The following is a 14,118-nucleotide window of genomic DNA, read 5'->3' as shown; positions in this document are numbered from 1 at the left end:
CGTGCCATTCTGCCGATGTATATGTGCAGGAGGCGGTCCTTAAGCTGTTAAGGAAACTTACTCTGTAGCAGTATTAATGTGCTTTACTAAGCAAGAATGATGTGCATACAAACTATTTACAGTCACAGGACCACAAGTCAAGACATAACAGACTGCTATGAATATTCATACAACACACATGCTACCTATCCTTTCCTAGAAAATATACTAATCTGTATAAAGGATACACTAAAAGTCACTTAGCTTCCCATTTGCTGGTCTGCAATTTCCATAGTAAACAGGACTCTAGGCATTCAATCAACTGCAGAAAACGAGGTTCTTGGCCTTGGCCCTTTTTTTTCTTCTGTTTTGTGGTGTGGCTTCTAGTGTTATCTCTTCTAATATTATCCCTTTTAGTTCTTAGGCCTCATGCACACTGGACTTTTTTTTTTTTTTACAGCTGCTGTTTCTTTTCTACAGCCAGGAAACTCCCCAGCATGTTATCCTATGTGTCCATGCACACATCAGCATTTTTTGGCGGGGGTGTTTTCTGGCTGGAAAATTAACCAAGAACTAGTGGGTTTGAAGATTTTTTTTCCACTTTAAAAAACGCTTTAACTCTTAAAAATGCTGATTAAAAACTGAAAACTTTGTTGAAGTATTGTTTTGCTAAAAAACGCTTATAAACACTGATTCAAATGCTGAAAAATGCTTTCAACGCAGTATTTAACAGCTAAATATTTTTATAACATCTATTGTGCATGAGGCCTAACGAGGAAAGCATTTATGACTCCAAACTCCAAATGGAATTGTAGTACCATAAGTGCAAGGGTCAATGTTAGACTATTATTAATCCTTATTGACATAACTTGGTTTCAGTGTTTGACAGAAACTCATCTAAAACAATGGGGACAGCTAAAAAATGTGCCCAGTAGTTTACATTACCACAATAGTATTTATTACCCTATTGTATTACAGGGCAGCACAGCTAGCCTTGCTGTCAGATGGGTGACCTGTCCCTACACTACCCATGTGTGAAATTCCCAGCAAGCCTTAAATATGCTCTGCCTCACCCAAGATGGCTGCTAGAGTCACATTCACATCCAACCGGATCACTTCCCCAATGACACAGGAAACCATAGAGGAACTGTGATCCTCTTGACATCCTCTCCCCTACAATGATGTTGTGGTTTTGTGGTTGAGCACCACCTGCAGTGGCAAAAGTAAACTGCACCTGCCTACAAGCATATTCTGGGGGGTTTCTGTTTTGAACTACATATATTGTTTTTTTTTCTGGCTAACGTGTCTTAGCCCTTGTACACACGGTCGGAGATTCCGACAACCAAATCCGTCAGATTTTGTCCTTCGGATCTTGTCACTGTGTGAACTGTTGCATACACACGGTCGAACGTTGTCGAAAAATCCGATCATTCAGAATGTGATGACGTAATTTCGTTATGATGGGACTAGTAGCCAATAGCTTTGATGTAGGAATTTGATCTGAACATGCGTGGCACTTGGTCCGATCGGAATTCTCTACACATGATTGAAGTATGTCCGATCGGACCAGTTTGTCGGAAAATATTTCCAGCAAGTTGGAAAATTTGGTCCGACGGATATTCCGATTGGTGTGAGCCATCATTTTCTTATATAAAGTGTTCAAGGATATTCCTAGGTGCATTAATATGCAGTAGTAGGCGTGGATAATTATATACTGTTTGTGTGTATATATATACAGTGGTGTGAAAAAGTGTTTGACCCCTTCCTCATTTCCTGTTCCTTTGCATGTTTGTCACACTTAAGTGTTTCGGAACATCAAACCAATTTAAACAATAGTCAAGGACAACACAAGTAAACACAAAATGCAATTTGTAAATGAAGGTGTTTATTATTAAAGGTGAAAAAAAATCCAAACCATCATGGCCCTGTGTGAAAAAGTGATTGCCCCCCTTGTTAAAACATACTATAACTGTGGTTGTCCACACCTGAGTTCAATTTCTCTAGCCACACCCAGGCCTGATTATTGCCACACCTGTTCACAATCAAGGCATCACTTAAATAGGAGCTGCTTGACACAGTAAGGTCCACCAGAAGATCCTTAAAAGCTACACATCATGCCGAGACCCAAAGAAATTCAGGAACAATTGAGAAAGAAAGTAATTGACATCTATCAGTCTGGAAAGGGTTAAAAAAGCCATTTCCAAAGCTTTCCGAATCCAGCGAACCACAGTGAGAGCCATTATCCACAAATGGCGAAGACATGGAACAGTGGTGAACCTTCCCAGGAGTGGGCGGCCGCCCAAAATTACCCCAAGAGCGCAGCGACGACTCATCCAAGAGGTCACAAAAGACCCCACAACAACGTCCAAGGAACTGCAGGCCTCACTTGCCTCAGTTAAGGTCAGCGTTCATGCCTCCACCATCAGGAAATGAATGGGCAAAAATGGCCTGCATGGCAGAGTTCCAAGGAGAAAACCACTGCTGAGCAAAAAGAACATCAAAGCTCGTCTCAATTTCTCCACAACACATCTTGATGATCCCCAAGACTTTTGGGACAACATTCTGTGGACCGATGAGACAAAAGTGGAACTCTTTGGAAGGTGTGTGTCCAAGTATATCTGGCGTAGAAGGAACACTGCATTTCATAAAAAGAACATTATACCAACAGTAAAATATGGTGGTGGTAGTGTCATGGTCTGGGGCTGTTTTGCTGCTTCAGGACCTGGAAGACTTGCCGTGATAAAAGGAACTATGAATTCTACTGTCTACCAAGAGATCCTGAAGGAGAATGTCCGACCATCTGTTCGTGTACTCAAGCTGAAACGAACTTGGGTTCTGCAGCAGGACAATGATCCTAAACACACCAGCAAGTCCACCACCGAATGGCTGAAGAAAAACAAAATGAAGACTTTGGAGTGGCCTAGCCAAAGTCCTGACCTGAATCCTATTGAGATGTTGTGGTATGACCTTAAAAAGGCCGTTCATGCTCGAAAACCCTCTAATGTAACTGAATTAGGACAATTCTGCAAAGATGAGTGGGCCAAAATTCCTCCAGGACGCTGTAAAAGCCTCATTGCACGTTATCGCAAACGCTTGGTTGCAGTTGTTGCTGCTAAGGGTGGCCCAACCAGTTATTAGGTTTAGGGGGCAATCACTTTTTCACACAAGGCCATGATGGTTTGGATTTTTTTTCACCTTTAATAATAAACACCCTCATTTACAAATTGCATTTTGTGTTTACTTGTGTTGTCCTTGACTATTGTTTAAATTGGTTTAATGTTCCGAAACACTTAAGTGTGACAAACATGCAAAGGAACAGGAAATGAGGAAGGGGGCAAACACTTTTTCACACCACTGTGTATACTGTAAATATACTGGGATTGAATCTTGCAGTCAATTACTTGTGCACAATGGAAAGATGCATATGCTTCATTCATAGCATTTTTCATTTGGTTATATCAGCTAATATTTTTTAATTGGATATAGAGAAACCAAAATGATACAATTTGTCATCATCTGGATGTTTACTTTCTTTAGTATAATAGTATATTTGTGCTTCTTTTGCAACTGACAGTGGAAATATTGAGATTAGGGATGGGTGAACGGTTCGGCCCGAGCATAAGTTTGGGCCGAACTTTGGTTGTTCGGATATTCTGCGAACAGCGAACAATATGCGGTGTTCGCGACAAATTCTAAAACAACCAGAACACCATTAAAGTCTATGGGACATTAACATGAAAAATAAAAAGTACTAATTTTAAAGGCTTATATGCAAGTTATTGTCATAAAAAGCATTTGGGGTACCAGGATCTGCCCCAGGGGACGTGTATCAATGCAAAAAAACTTGTTAAAAACAACAGTTTTTTCGGGGAGCAGTGATTTTTTAATGCTTAAAGCGGAGGTCCACCCTAAAGTGGACCTTCCGCTCATCGGAACCCTCCCACCCCTCCGGCGCCACAATTGGCACCTTTCACGGGGGAGGGGGGTGCAGATACCTGTACAGTACAGGTATCTGCACCCACTTCCGGGATAGCTCTCTGCGGAAAGGGGCGTAGATTACGCCCCTTTCCGCAAGTGCCCTCCCCTTTCCGCAAGTGCCCCGCTGCCTGCTGGGAAACACACAGATCCCAGAGGCAGCGGGGACCGTCCTTATTGCGCAGCGCGACTCGCGCATGCGCAGTAGGGAACCGGGAAATGAAGCCGAAAGGCTCCATTTCCTGATTCCCATACCCAAGATGGCGGCGGCAGCACCCGAGAGACGATCTACAGATCGGCTTCGGGTGACGACATCGCGGGCGCGCTGGACAGGTAAGTGTCACTATTTTAAAAGTCAGCAGCTGCAGTATTTGTAGCTGCTGGCTTTTAAAAAAAAAAATAAACGCGGAGTCCCGGCGGACTCCCGCTTTAAAGTAAAAATGAAATATTCCTTTAAATATCGTGCCTGGGGGGTGTCTATAGTATGCCTGTAAAGTGGCACATTTTTCCCGTGTTTAGAACAATACCACAGCAAAATGACATTTCTAAAAGGAAAAATTGTCATTTAAAACTGATCGCGGTTGTAATGAATTGTCAGGTCTCTGCAATACAGATAAAACTCATTGGAAAAAAAGAGCATGCCCCTCCCCCCAGTCCATTACAAGGCCCTTTGGGTCTGGTATGAATATTAAGGGGAACTCCGAACCAAAAATTAAAAAAAAAATTGGGGGGTCCCCGCAAAATCAATACCAGGCCCTTCAGGTCTTATATGGAAATTAAGTGTAACCCTGCGCCAAATGTAAAAAAAAAAAAAGCGTGGGGTCCCCCCCAAAATCCATACCAGACCCTTCAGGGTATATTGGATGGAATAGTCTGCATGCCTGCATTTAGCACCTGATTTGGAGTTGATTGCACTTTATATAAGAGACTTTGTTTACACATTGGACTTGATACATTTCATTTTTTGCACAAAGAACTTGCTGCGCTATTTTAAGTTCCGGACTGTCATTTCCACTAATTGTCATATGCTTGCACAATTATTGTATTTGTACATATTGTTCATCAGATTGGAGCACTATTTTTTCACTTTACTTGCTTAATTGCTATTTGTTGCACATTTTTTTTGCTTAATCACTTTTTAGTGGTTATATATTATCCTATATGTTGATTTTTATTTGTTATTATTATTCATTTAGTTTTAGCTGAGTAAGCGCCACAGTCTTATTTACGTCATTTATACTTTGTGTGTGAGCACTTTTTTCTGTTGGTAGCTACTGTAATTAGTTTTAGATTGCCTTCATTCCATGTGGTTTGCGCATTAGAAATCCCTTTACACAACTGATACATATAATTTATTAATACAATAGCACACTGTTAAAAGTATTTTATTCAGTATTAATATCCTCTTGATAGAATCAATTTATATTAAATCATATTGCATTTGTTTTACTTCATTGCAGATGGTGGTGCAGTGAATCGCATGTCGTACATAATACTTATTCCATTGCTCCTGATGCTGTTCATATTGCTTTTGGTGATTTGGAAGATAAGAAGAAAAGGTATATACTAATTAAAGGATATCTAAACATTTTTTTTTTTAACAAACATTTCATACTTACCTCCTCTGTGCAGTTGGTTTTGCACAGAGTGGCCCTAATCCTCCTCTTCTGGGTTTCCTCCACGGTGCTCCTGGCCCCTCCTCTTCTCGAGTGCCTAGTTGGAGAACCACTATCCCTCGGGACGCCTGTGCCAGCACGCTCCCGTGTCCCACTGCTGCATCCATTGACACAGACAGCAGGACTCGGCTCCGCCTCCGGCTCCCGCATCATTGGATTTGATTGACAGCTGCGGGAGCCAGTGGCTGCGCTGCTATCAATCTATCCAATCAGGACCCGAGACACCGCCTTGAGCAGGAACGAATGGGCTAAGGAAAGTAAAACAGGGGCTCTGGGGGGCTGGTGCACTACAAGAGGTTTTTCACCCCAATGCATAGAATGCATTGAGGTGAAATACCGTAAGGGTTTAAACCCCTTTAAGGTCAATCTGTACACTGTAGTTTATACTGAATTAAGCCAGCCATAGACTGTCCGTATCTCAACCGGTTCAGCAGGGACCAACTGAGATTCGAACCTTGTATGGGCAGGCTGATTGTACCAAAGTTGATTGATCGGTCAACTTGGGTGCAACCAGCCTGGCAGATTTTCCATGTGATTATTGGCAGCGGCTATAGCTGCTAGCAATATTCACTTTGTATTCTTCCGGTGGGGGCAGTTCACTGTCTGGGAGGACACAATAGGTCCAGCGGAGGATTCAAGTGATTTTCTTTCTTTCGAACAGTGATTACAGGAAAGAAAATTGCTCCATCTATAGCCTGCTCAAGACTAATGTCCACTTGCATACATTAAAATGGATATTAATACAGAAAAAGACTCCTGCTACTTGTGGGTCTATGGTTTTTAGTATATGTAAATATCACAATTCTCCTGGGCCCCTAGAACTGTGGTCTTATTATCATATTTTTCTTGTAAAGTCTTTTAAGAAATGTGGTCATTTACTATAACCTCTTCACTATATGCTTTTTCACACATTGTCCTAATACATTAAAGCCTAGATGATTTGATTTTCTTTCCTGCAACCACGGGTTGCAGGGGAGAAATTTTCTCGATTCACCCATCACAAAGTCAGTGTTGATGGGGGAATCCCTCTTGCAGAGTTATTGTATTCTCCTGGCAGGGAGGAGGGGAGGAGGGGGGGGGGGGGAGGAGCACGGGGAGCCGTCTATGCTAGCAGCTATAGCCTCTGGCAATAATCACATGTTGAAAATCCGACATGCTGGTTGTACCCAAGCTGACCCATGGATCGACTTGGGTAAAATCAGCTTGCCTATAGATGGTTTGGATCACAGCCAGTCCTTGCTAAACCAGCCGAGATTTGAACTATCTATGGCTGGCTTAACCAGGTTAAGAACGGTAAAAGAAAATTAACTTTATATAATAGGTGATATCTGGTGTTGGTTTGGGCAACTCTTCCAACCTCCATAGCAACCCCATAAAAGCTTAAATAGAATCTTGCTTCCATAACATGTATCGGATATTCACCTATCTTCACATATTTGTAATTGTCAAGATGGAAACAGCCCTAATTACAAGGGACTTGTTTCTCTCTGTGGAGGGATACAGAACCTCCTGGCCGCATTTTCCGATGCTTTGCTTCTAGTTTCGGGAGCCCTTTCAGGACTGTTCACTCTGACAGACCAATGTATCGGAGAGGAGCTGTGAGTGTGGACGGGCTGCACCGAGTGTGAGAGGACAGCAGGACAGAGAGGGGAGGAGAGAAGCTGGCTGCCCGTTACCAAGCTACATATGTATGTATTCATCTCACAGCATGTTGTGGTTGTGTCTAGTGTATTTATACCTTTTTTATGTGTATCTGAGTGCATGTATGTATCGTATATATCTGAGTGTGTATGCATGTATCTGATTGTGTGTGTATGCATGTATCTGTACAGTATATATCTGAGTGTGTATGTATGTATGTATCTGTACAGTATATATCTGAGTGTGTATGTATGTATGTATCTGTACAGTATATATCTGAGTGTGTATGTATGTATGTATCTGTACAGTATATATCTGAGTGTGTATGTATGTATGTATCTGTACAGTATATATCTGAGTGTGTATGCATGTATCTGTACAGTATATATTTGAGTGTGTATGTATGTATCTGCACAGTATATATCTGAGTGTGTATGCATGTATCTGTACAGTATATATCTGAGTGTGTATGCATGTATCTGTACAGTATATATCTGAGTGTGTATGTATGTATCTGCACAGTATATATCTGAGTGTGTATGCATGTATCTGTACAGTATATATCTGAGTGTGTATGCATGTATCTGTACAGTATATATCTGAGTGTGTATGTATGTATCTGTACAGTATATATCTGAGTGTGTATGCATGTATCTGTACAGTATATATCTGAGTGTGTATGTATGTATCTGTACAGTATATATCTGAGTGTGTATGCATGTATCTGTACAGTATATATCTGAGTGTGTATGTATGTATGTATCTGTACAGTATATATCTGAGTGTGTATGCATGTATCTGTACAGTATATATCTGAGTGTGTATGCATGTATCTGTACAGTATATATCTGAGTGTGTATGTATGTATCTGTACAGTATATATCTGAGTGTGTATGCATGTATCTGTACAGTATATATCTGAGTGTGTATGTATGTATGTATCTGTACAGTATATATCTGAGTGTGTATGCATGTATCTGTACAGTATATATCTGAGTGTGTATGCATGTATCTGTACAGTATATATCTGAGTGTGTATGCGTGTATGTGTATATATTTGAGTGTGTATGCATGAATCTGATGTGGAGATGCGACCCCATGGCACAGGGGCATATGAGCAGTGTATGCCTGATGTTGGTAGGCTTACTAATTGTACACCTGTGTGCTGGCTTCATAATCATCCCAGGTATAGATAGATTCCAGGGCTCAGACTTGGAGACAACCCAACCCGACAGACAGGAAGTCTGGCCTGGGAGGTCGGGAGGGTCCCAGTAGGAGACTACTCCATGAGAAAGAGACAGGAGGTCTCGGAGTCTAAGGCTGCAGGTGGCAGCCTGTGTGTGCAGGTCTGTAGCAGGCAGATGTGGCCCATGACCAAAACAGCAGGAAGCTAACAATGAGTGCCGTAAGCCAGGAGGCTATAGTTTGTGTTTATACAGTGATGCGAGGGAAGATTACTGTTTGTTTGAATTTTTTGTCACCTTTAAATAAAAGTGGGCTGTCGTGCTCTAAAAACGCAGTCTGGAGTGGCACGTTTCTGGAAAACTGCATTCACCACTTGAACCTAATCACCCCGGATCGTCACACTGTATATATCTGAGTGTGTATGCATGTATCTGAGTGTGTATATATGTATGTATATGTATGTGTGTGTGTGTGCATGTACTGTATGTAATTGAGCATATGTATATAGCTCAGTATCTGTATTCATTTAAGTGTGTGTTTATGCATGTGATTAACTCAACATTTAGATATCTGAGTACAGAATTTATTATCCTCCATTGATGTGAACATCTGATAATTCATATAATTTACTAATAATTTCCCTATATACAGGCCCCATACTACACCAGGAGACCTCCCCCCACCCCCCAAAATTACACTGGGAGGTTCCCCACCAAACATTACACACTACATATACATTATATTGTACATTACACACGCCTGCACTATATACACTATATTGTACATTACACAGGCCTGCACTATATACACTATATTGTATATTACACAGGCCTGCACTATATGCAATTGGCTACACCCACTGTTCACCGTTGAGCGTGCCACATTACTCCAAACACTTTAGTTTGGATATGTAAGAAGAATGATGTTCTAACCCAGATGCAAAGATGCAGACCTCTGTATAGTTCTGAGGAAGAGACTAGAACCACTTTACCTAATAATTTCAGCAACAAGGTAGTTTATGGCTTGATACTTGGATATCTGAGATCCTTCTAGACCTATTAGTCATACAAAATACTTCTTCAGTGTTACAGGCCATATTGAGGATGTCTTATCCCTCCTAATGGAGAGTGAGACAATATGTCCCACACTATTTGGAAGACCTCAGGGGGAACAAACTACCTGCCCAGGTCCTTTGGAATTGGTTTGCCAAGATATGCAACAGTTACTGGTTCACAGAGAGTGAGGACATGACTGATCCTCATCTATCCTTTAATGCCGCCTCTAGGCTTACTTGTATACAATTCAATACTTACAGTATGGAACAGAAGATTCTATCCTTTAAATGCTGTAGGGTTTCCCCTGCTCTAATGTACTTGATGTTTTGGAGTAGGCACCCTGACCTCCATAAGATTTCAAACACTAAAATACTACCATTAAATGTGAGACCTCCATGTGAGCCTTCACTTCTTGGTCTCCAGCATCTAGATATAGCTTGTCTGATTGAAAGACACTGTTGGCCACGCTGTATGAGGTGTTGGATCTCAGAAGGAGAATAGGAGGTTCTCGGATCTGAGACTCTACCCACAGATATCATGGCTTGCAAGCCACTGTAAATTATTGTCCTCATCACCACTTAACGACCGTGGATCCTGAAGACAAGGATCCTGGAGACTATTAGGTTTGTTCAATATACATATTGCTATTCTGCACACCCAACTGGATGTCAGAAGTTTCACTGCTTCCCCATCTGGGAAGCCACCAAGGTTAATATCAGATCAATAGCTTGATCGTTCTATTTGTTGCCGAACCCTTGAACGGTTTGTTGGTTTGGAGACCATCCCTTGACATCCAGTGGTTTGGTACCTTTGTGCCGTTTGGCAGGAAGCTCTAGGAACCCGAACCTAAAGGGCGACTGATGAAGTCACGCCCATTTGATGTAACGCGTATAGGGGGGGGGGGGGGGGGGGGGTTGAAGTTGGTGACGTCATCCTGTGAGTATGTTGTCTCATCTTGTGTTTTTAGCCCACACTGCTGAAGTGCTTTGTTTGTGAGTATTTCTATGTTGTTCTAAATGGAGAAATAAACCACTGGCATACAGAGAGCACTAGATCTCGTGTTTTTATCCCTATGTTTTACCGGAATTATCTGAGGGAGGTCTGAAACTGGTGAAGCCAGTAAGGAGAAAGAGGGTGACATGGAGGGATTAGCAGCTCCATGCCATGCCAGTTCATTGATTTCTCCCACAGGGAATCGGCTTTATCTGATCTGCTGGTAAAACAGGTGTCAGATTTTAAGGTGAGCGGCTAGAGCACTGAGGTGGAGGAGAGCACCAGCACTTTCAATTTGTTGTGCACAGTTGGATGAAGTTTTTAATTTGGATGACTTTTTCATCACTATTATTTTTTGTGTTGCATCATTTTTATATTGGTAGCACAGCACTGGTTTTGGACATTTTTTTTGTGCTAATAGCCATTAGGTTATTGTTTTTTTCACTGTTATTGTATTTTGCACATTTTCTTATTCACAGGTTGGATTTATTATGTTTATTATCAATATATTATTCCACATTATTATGATTGGCAGTGCAGCACTGATTTGGCATATATTTTGATTAATGTGAAGCAAACACGTTTTTAGTGTTCGCAGCAGCCAGGTGGGGGTGTATTTTGTATCAATTTGCACACACATTGTATTTTTGCACATTTTTTTTTACAGGTGTATGATATTTTTATCACCTTTTTTTTTTTTTTTTTTTTTTATTTGACATAAGATTTAGCTGATAGAAATTTTGTATTGTAGCAATACATTAAATGTTTGTTACAACCTCTTTCCCCTCAAAATTTCATTTGAAGCTTACTTCAATTTCTGGCCCTTAGGGTCATCAAAGTTGACTGAGGATGGTGAACAGACACAAATGACAATCCATCGTTCATCTGAGGAAGAGGAAGAGCATGGTGCGTATGTGACAATTGGCCAACTGCTAATCTATAACAGTTTTTTTCCTATAATGACAGCCAATGAGAGATGCAAATAACAGTGACATGGCTGAAAACACTAATAACTATCGTAAAGAACACCTGTATTACAGCTTAGAGAAATAAGTCTAATGACTCCCATTGTGTATGTGTAAACATGGTATTGTCAGTTGTGTAAGAAATACAATTCTTATCATTGTAAGTTATTTGAATTTTCAACTGCATGCAAATAAATGCTATAAAAGCCCATAGACTGCCCCTGCCTCACTTCACAGACCATGATCTCTAGCCAAGAGTGCTGGTCTTTTTTATGGGCTTTGAATCCTCCTTTATCTATTAAACCAGGGGTCTCCAGACTGTGGCCCAAGGGCCAGGGCCCTTTTCTAGCCTTTATCTGATCCTTGGGGCACTATTCCTCACATTATTCCTCTCACTGACACCTACTATGGGCCATTATTTCTTCCACTGTCACCAATAATAGGGAACTATTCCTCCCACTAATACCAATTATAGGGCACTACTCCTCCTCCTGCTGACCACCAACCTTATGGCTACCCCCACTGGTCACAATCTGGCCTCCCTAAAGTCTGAAAGACAACAAACTGACCCTTTGTTTAAAAAGTTTGGAGACACCTATATTAAACCAGACTGCACTCTGGACTTCTGTAGTTCCTCGTATGTTTTTTTTTTTTTTTTTAAAGTAAGTAGAACAGTTCACAACCTGGTTCCCTTGACACATTCCGCCCCTTCTACTGGGGTTTAGTCATAGAATCATGATTTACCCATAAACCCATTCATTTCTAATTTACCCATAAATATCCCACACACTCATAGAATTATGTGCATGTCTAAGCTACCTGGACTACCTAGAAGATATCTCAGTACCTGGTTAGCAAGTGAGAATGGACTTGTCCTCAACTCGCCAGGCACATCAAATGAATCAGCTCTGGAAGTTCAACTCCTGTCAACATATTTTATTTTATTGGCGACAAGGAAGGTTCAGAGCCTCTGTCAGAGTTGTATTACCATTTGTATACTTTTTAGAGTGAGTCCCCTCGGGGTGGGAAGTGATGGGGCAAAGCAAAAATTAATTTCAAGTAGTGTGGGGAAAGGTTGTAATATCTGGCAATGTTTTTATTGTGGTCTGTGTTTTCCTGATTCTGGTTATAACTTCTACTGGGGTCACGGGGATGAATATCCCAAATGAGAAACAAATTGCTGCAGTTCAATTTTAGAAAGGTCAGCCCTCAACACTTAAGGGAAATAGTTTGGTCAGCCAAGGACTAGCTGCTGAATCCATTATGAACCCATCCCGCTTTCCTTGTTGGATTTTTAACTTGTTTATGCTCTGGAGACTGTAGAAGAATGATGGGAACACCTTAAAGAATACCTTTGTTGTAGTATGAAGAGTGAAATCCCTTGGTTGGCAGCAGAGCAGAGCTGACCATTGGAGTACTCAAATGCTACAGTATAAGAAGCAACGGGTGAATAAGCTTACCAAACCTATAACTTTTTTTCTAGGTAGAGAACAAATTCAACAAGAAATTAACACATTGTATTATAAAACAACCTTTCCCAATGATAATCCCACCACTCAGGTAAATAACTAAAGCATTTTACTGCTTATATCAAATATTGCTCTTGTGCTTTGTAGAACATAGCTTGGTTAATGATTGACACTTGGGTTGGATGCCTAACAAGAACTTATTCCAGTTAAAGTGGTTGTAAACCCTCGTACCTGGCAGTCACCGGCCCAGCCCCCCGTTTTACCTGAGCTCCTTCATCCCCTCGGCGGGGAAGCGCTGTCCCTCTCTCCACGGGTTCCTGACTCTTAATTGGATAGATTGATAGCAGCGCGCCTAGGGGCTTATTTGATGCCAGGAGGACCCCAGAAAAGAATGCTGTGCATCTCTGTGCAAAACGAGCTGCAGAGTGGCGGTAAGTATGATATATTATTTTTTTAAAATAAGAAACAATCCTTTACAACCTGATTGGCCAGATAGCGTGTGGGCGGCTCCCCAGTTTGACAGCCTTGGACCACTCCCACCCAGAGACACACAGCCGATGTCTCCATGAGGCTTACTGAGGCTCCAGCTGCGGCTAACCCACGGCGCTGATGGATCCCTCAATAGAGACTTCTTGGCAGTCCTTCTGTGACACTGCACGTGGAAGTTCCAGACCCGCTCTAGCACTCTGCAAGTGCTCCAACATTTTTCACACAAATTTTTAGTGTTGTTTTATACTTATATACTGAATAAATTCCTCTCTCCTCCTTTTGCTTTCCTTTAGTGCAATATTTAACACTGTTTTTGATAAACTAATGGAAGAATATCTGTTTGAATGGATGTAGTAGCAATTCTCAATGAATTCTCAAGGTGCTAGACATGTGCATTCGTTTTCGTCCGAATGCATTTTCGTCCGAATTTCAGCTATTTTCGTTTTCGTTTTGACAAACGATAACGAAAGCACAAAATCCGAAAAATGAAAGATCCGACATAAATAAATGCTTTATTTTCGTTTTCATTGTTACAACAGTTCGATATAGAATAGGAGATTCGACATGACTCTGACAATAACAATCTGTCTATAGAACCTGTGGTCGAATGTGCCTAACCTTACCTCTATTAGTCCAAGATTATATAGAGAAAATATTCGAAAGAGAAAAAAGATTTGACAGAGAGAAAAGA

At 41.2% G+C, this 14,118-nt stretch overlaps 1 protein-coding gene across 13 annotated transcripts in view; it reads left to right on the top strand.

Moving 5' to 3' along the window:
* The window catches only part of LOC143942903 (CD48 antigen-like), a 176,488-nt gene that overhangs the window by 114,987 nt on the left and 47,383 nt on the right, over positions 1-14,118 (top strand). For 3 of the 13 annotated variants that reach the window (XM_077464321.1, XM_077464317.1, XM_077464316.1), the window contains exons 4-6: positions 5,415-5,513; positions 11,309-11,410; positions 12,957-13,029. In XM_077464321.1, the coding sequence (XP_077320447.1) occupies positions 5,415-5,513; positions 11,309-11,410; positions 12,957-13,029 (274 nt within the window). Of the gene's footprint in view, positions 1-5,414; positions 5,514-11,308; positions 11,411-12,952; positions 13,030-14,118 lie in introns of all 13 variants that reach the window. The other 10 variants (XM_077464320.1, XM_077464315.1, XM_077464314.1 and 7 more) reach the window with 5 other exon arrangements.

Source organism: Lithobates pipiens, unplaced genomic scaffold (genome assembly GCF_037356315.1).
Source record: "Lithobates pipiens isolate NorthernLeopardFrog02 unplaced genomic scaffold, aLitPip1_a1.2 Scaffold_30, whole genome shotgun sequence".
NCBI lineage: Eukaryota > Metazoa > Chordata > Amphibia > Anura > Ranidae > Lithobates > Lithobates pipiens.
Note: the sequence above shows the minus strand (reverse complement) of the source record. Positions and strands in the feature narration are given on the sequence as shown.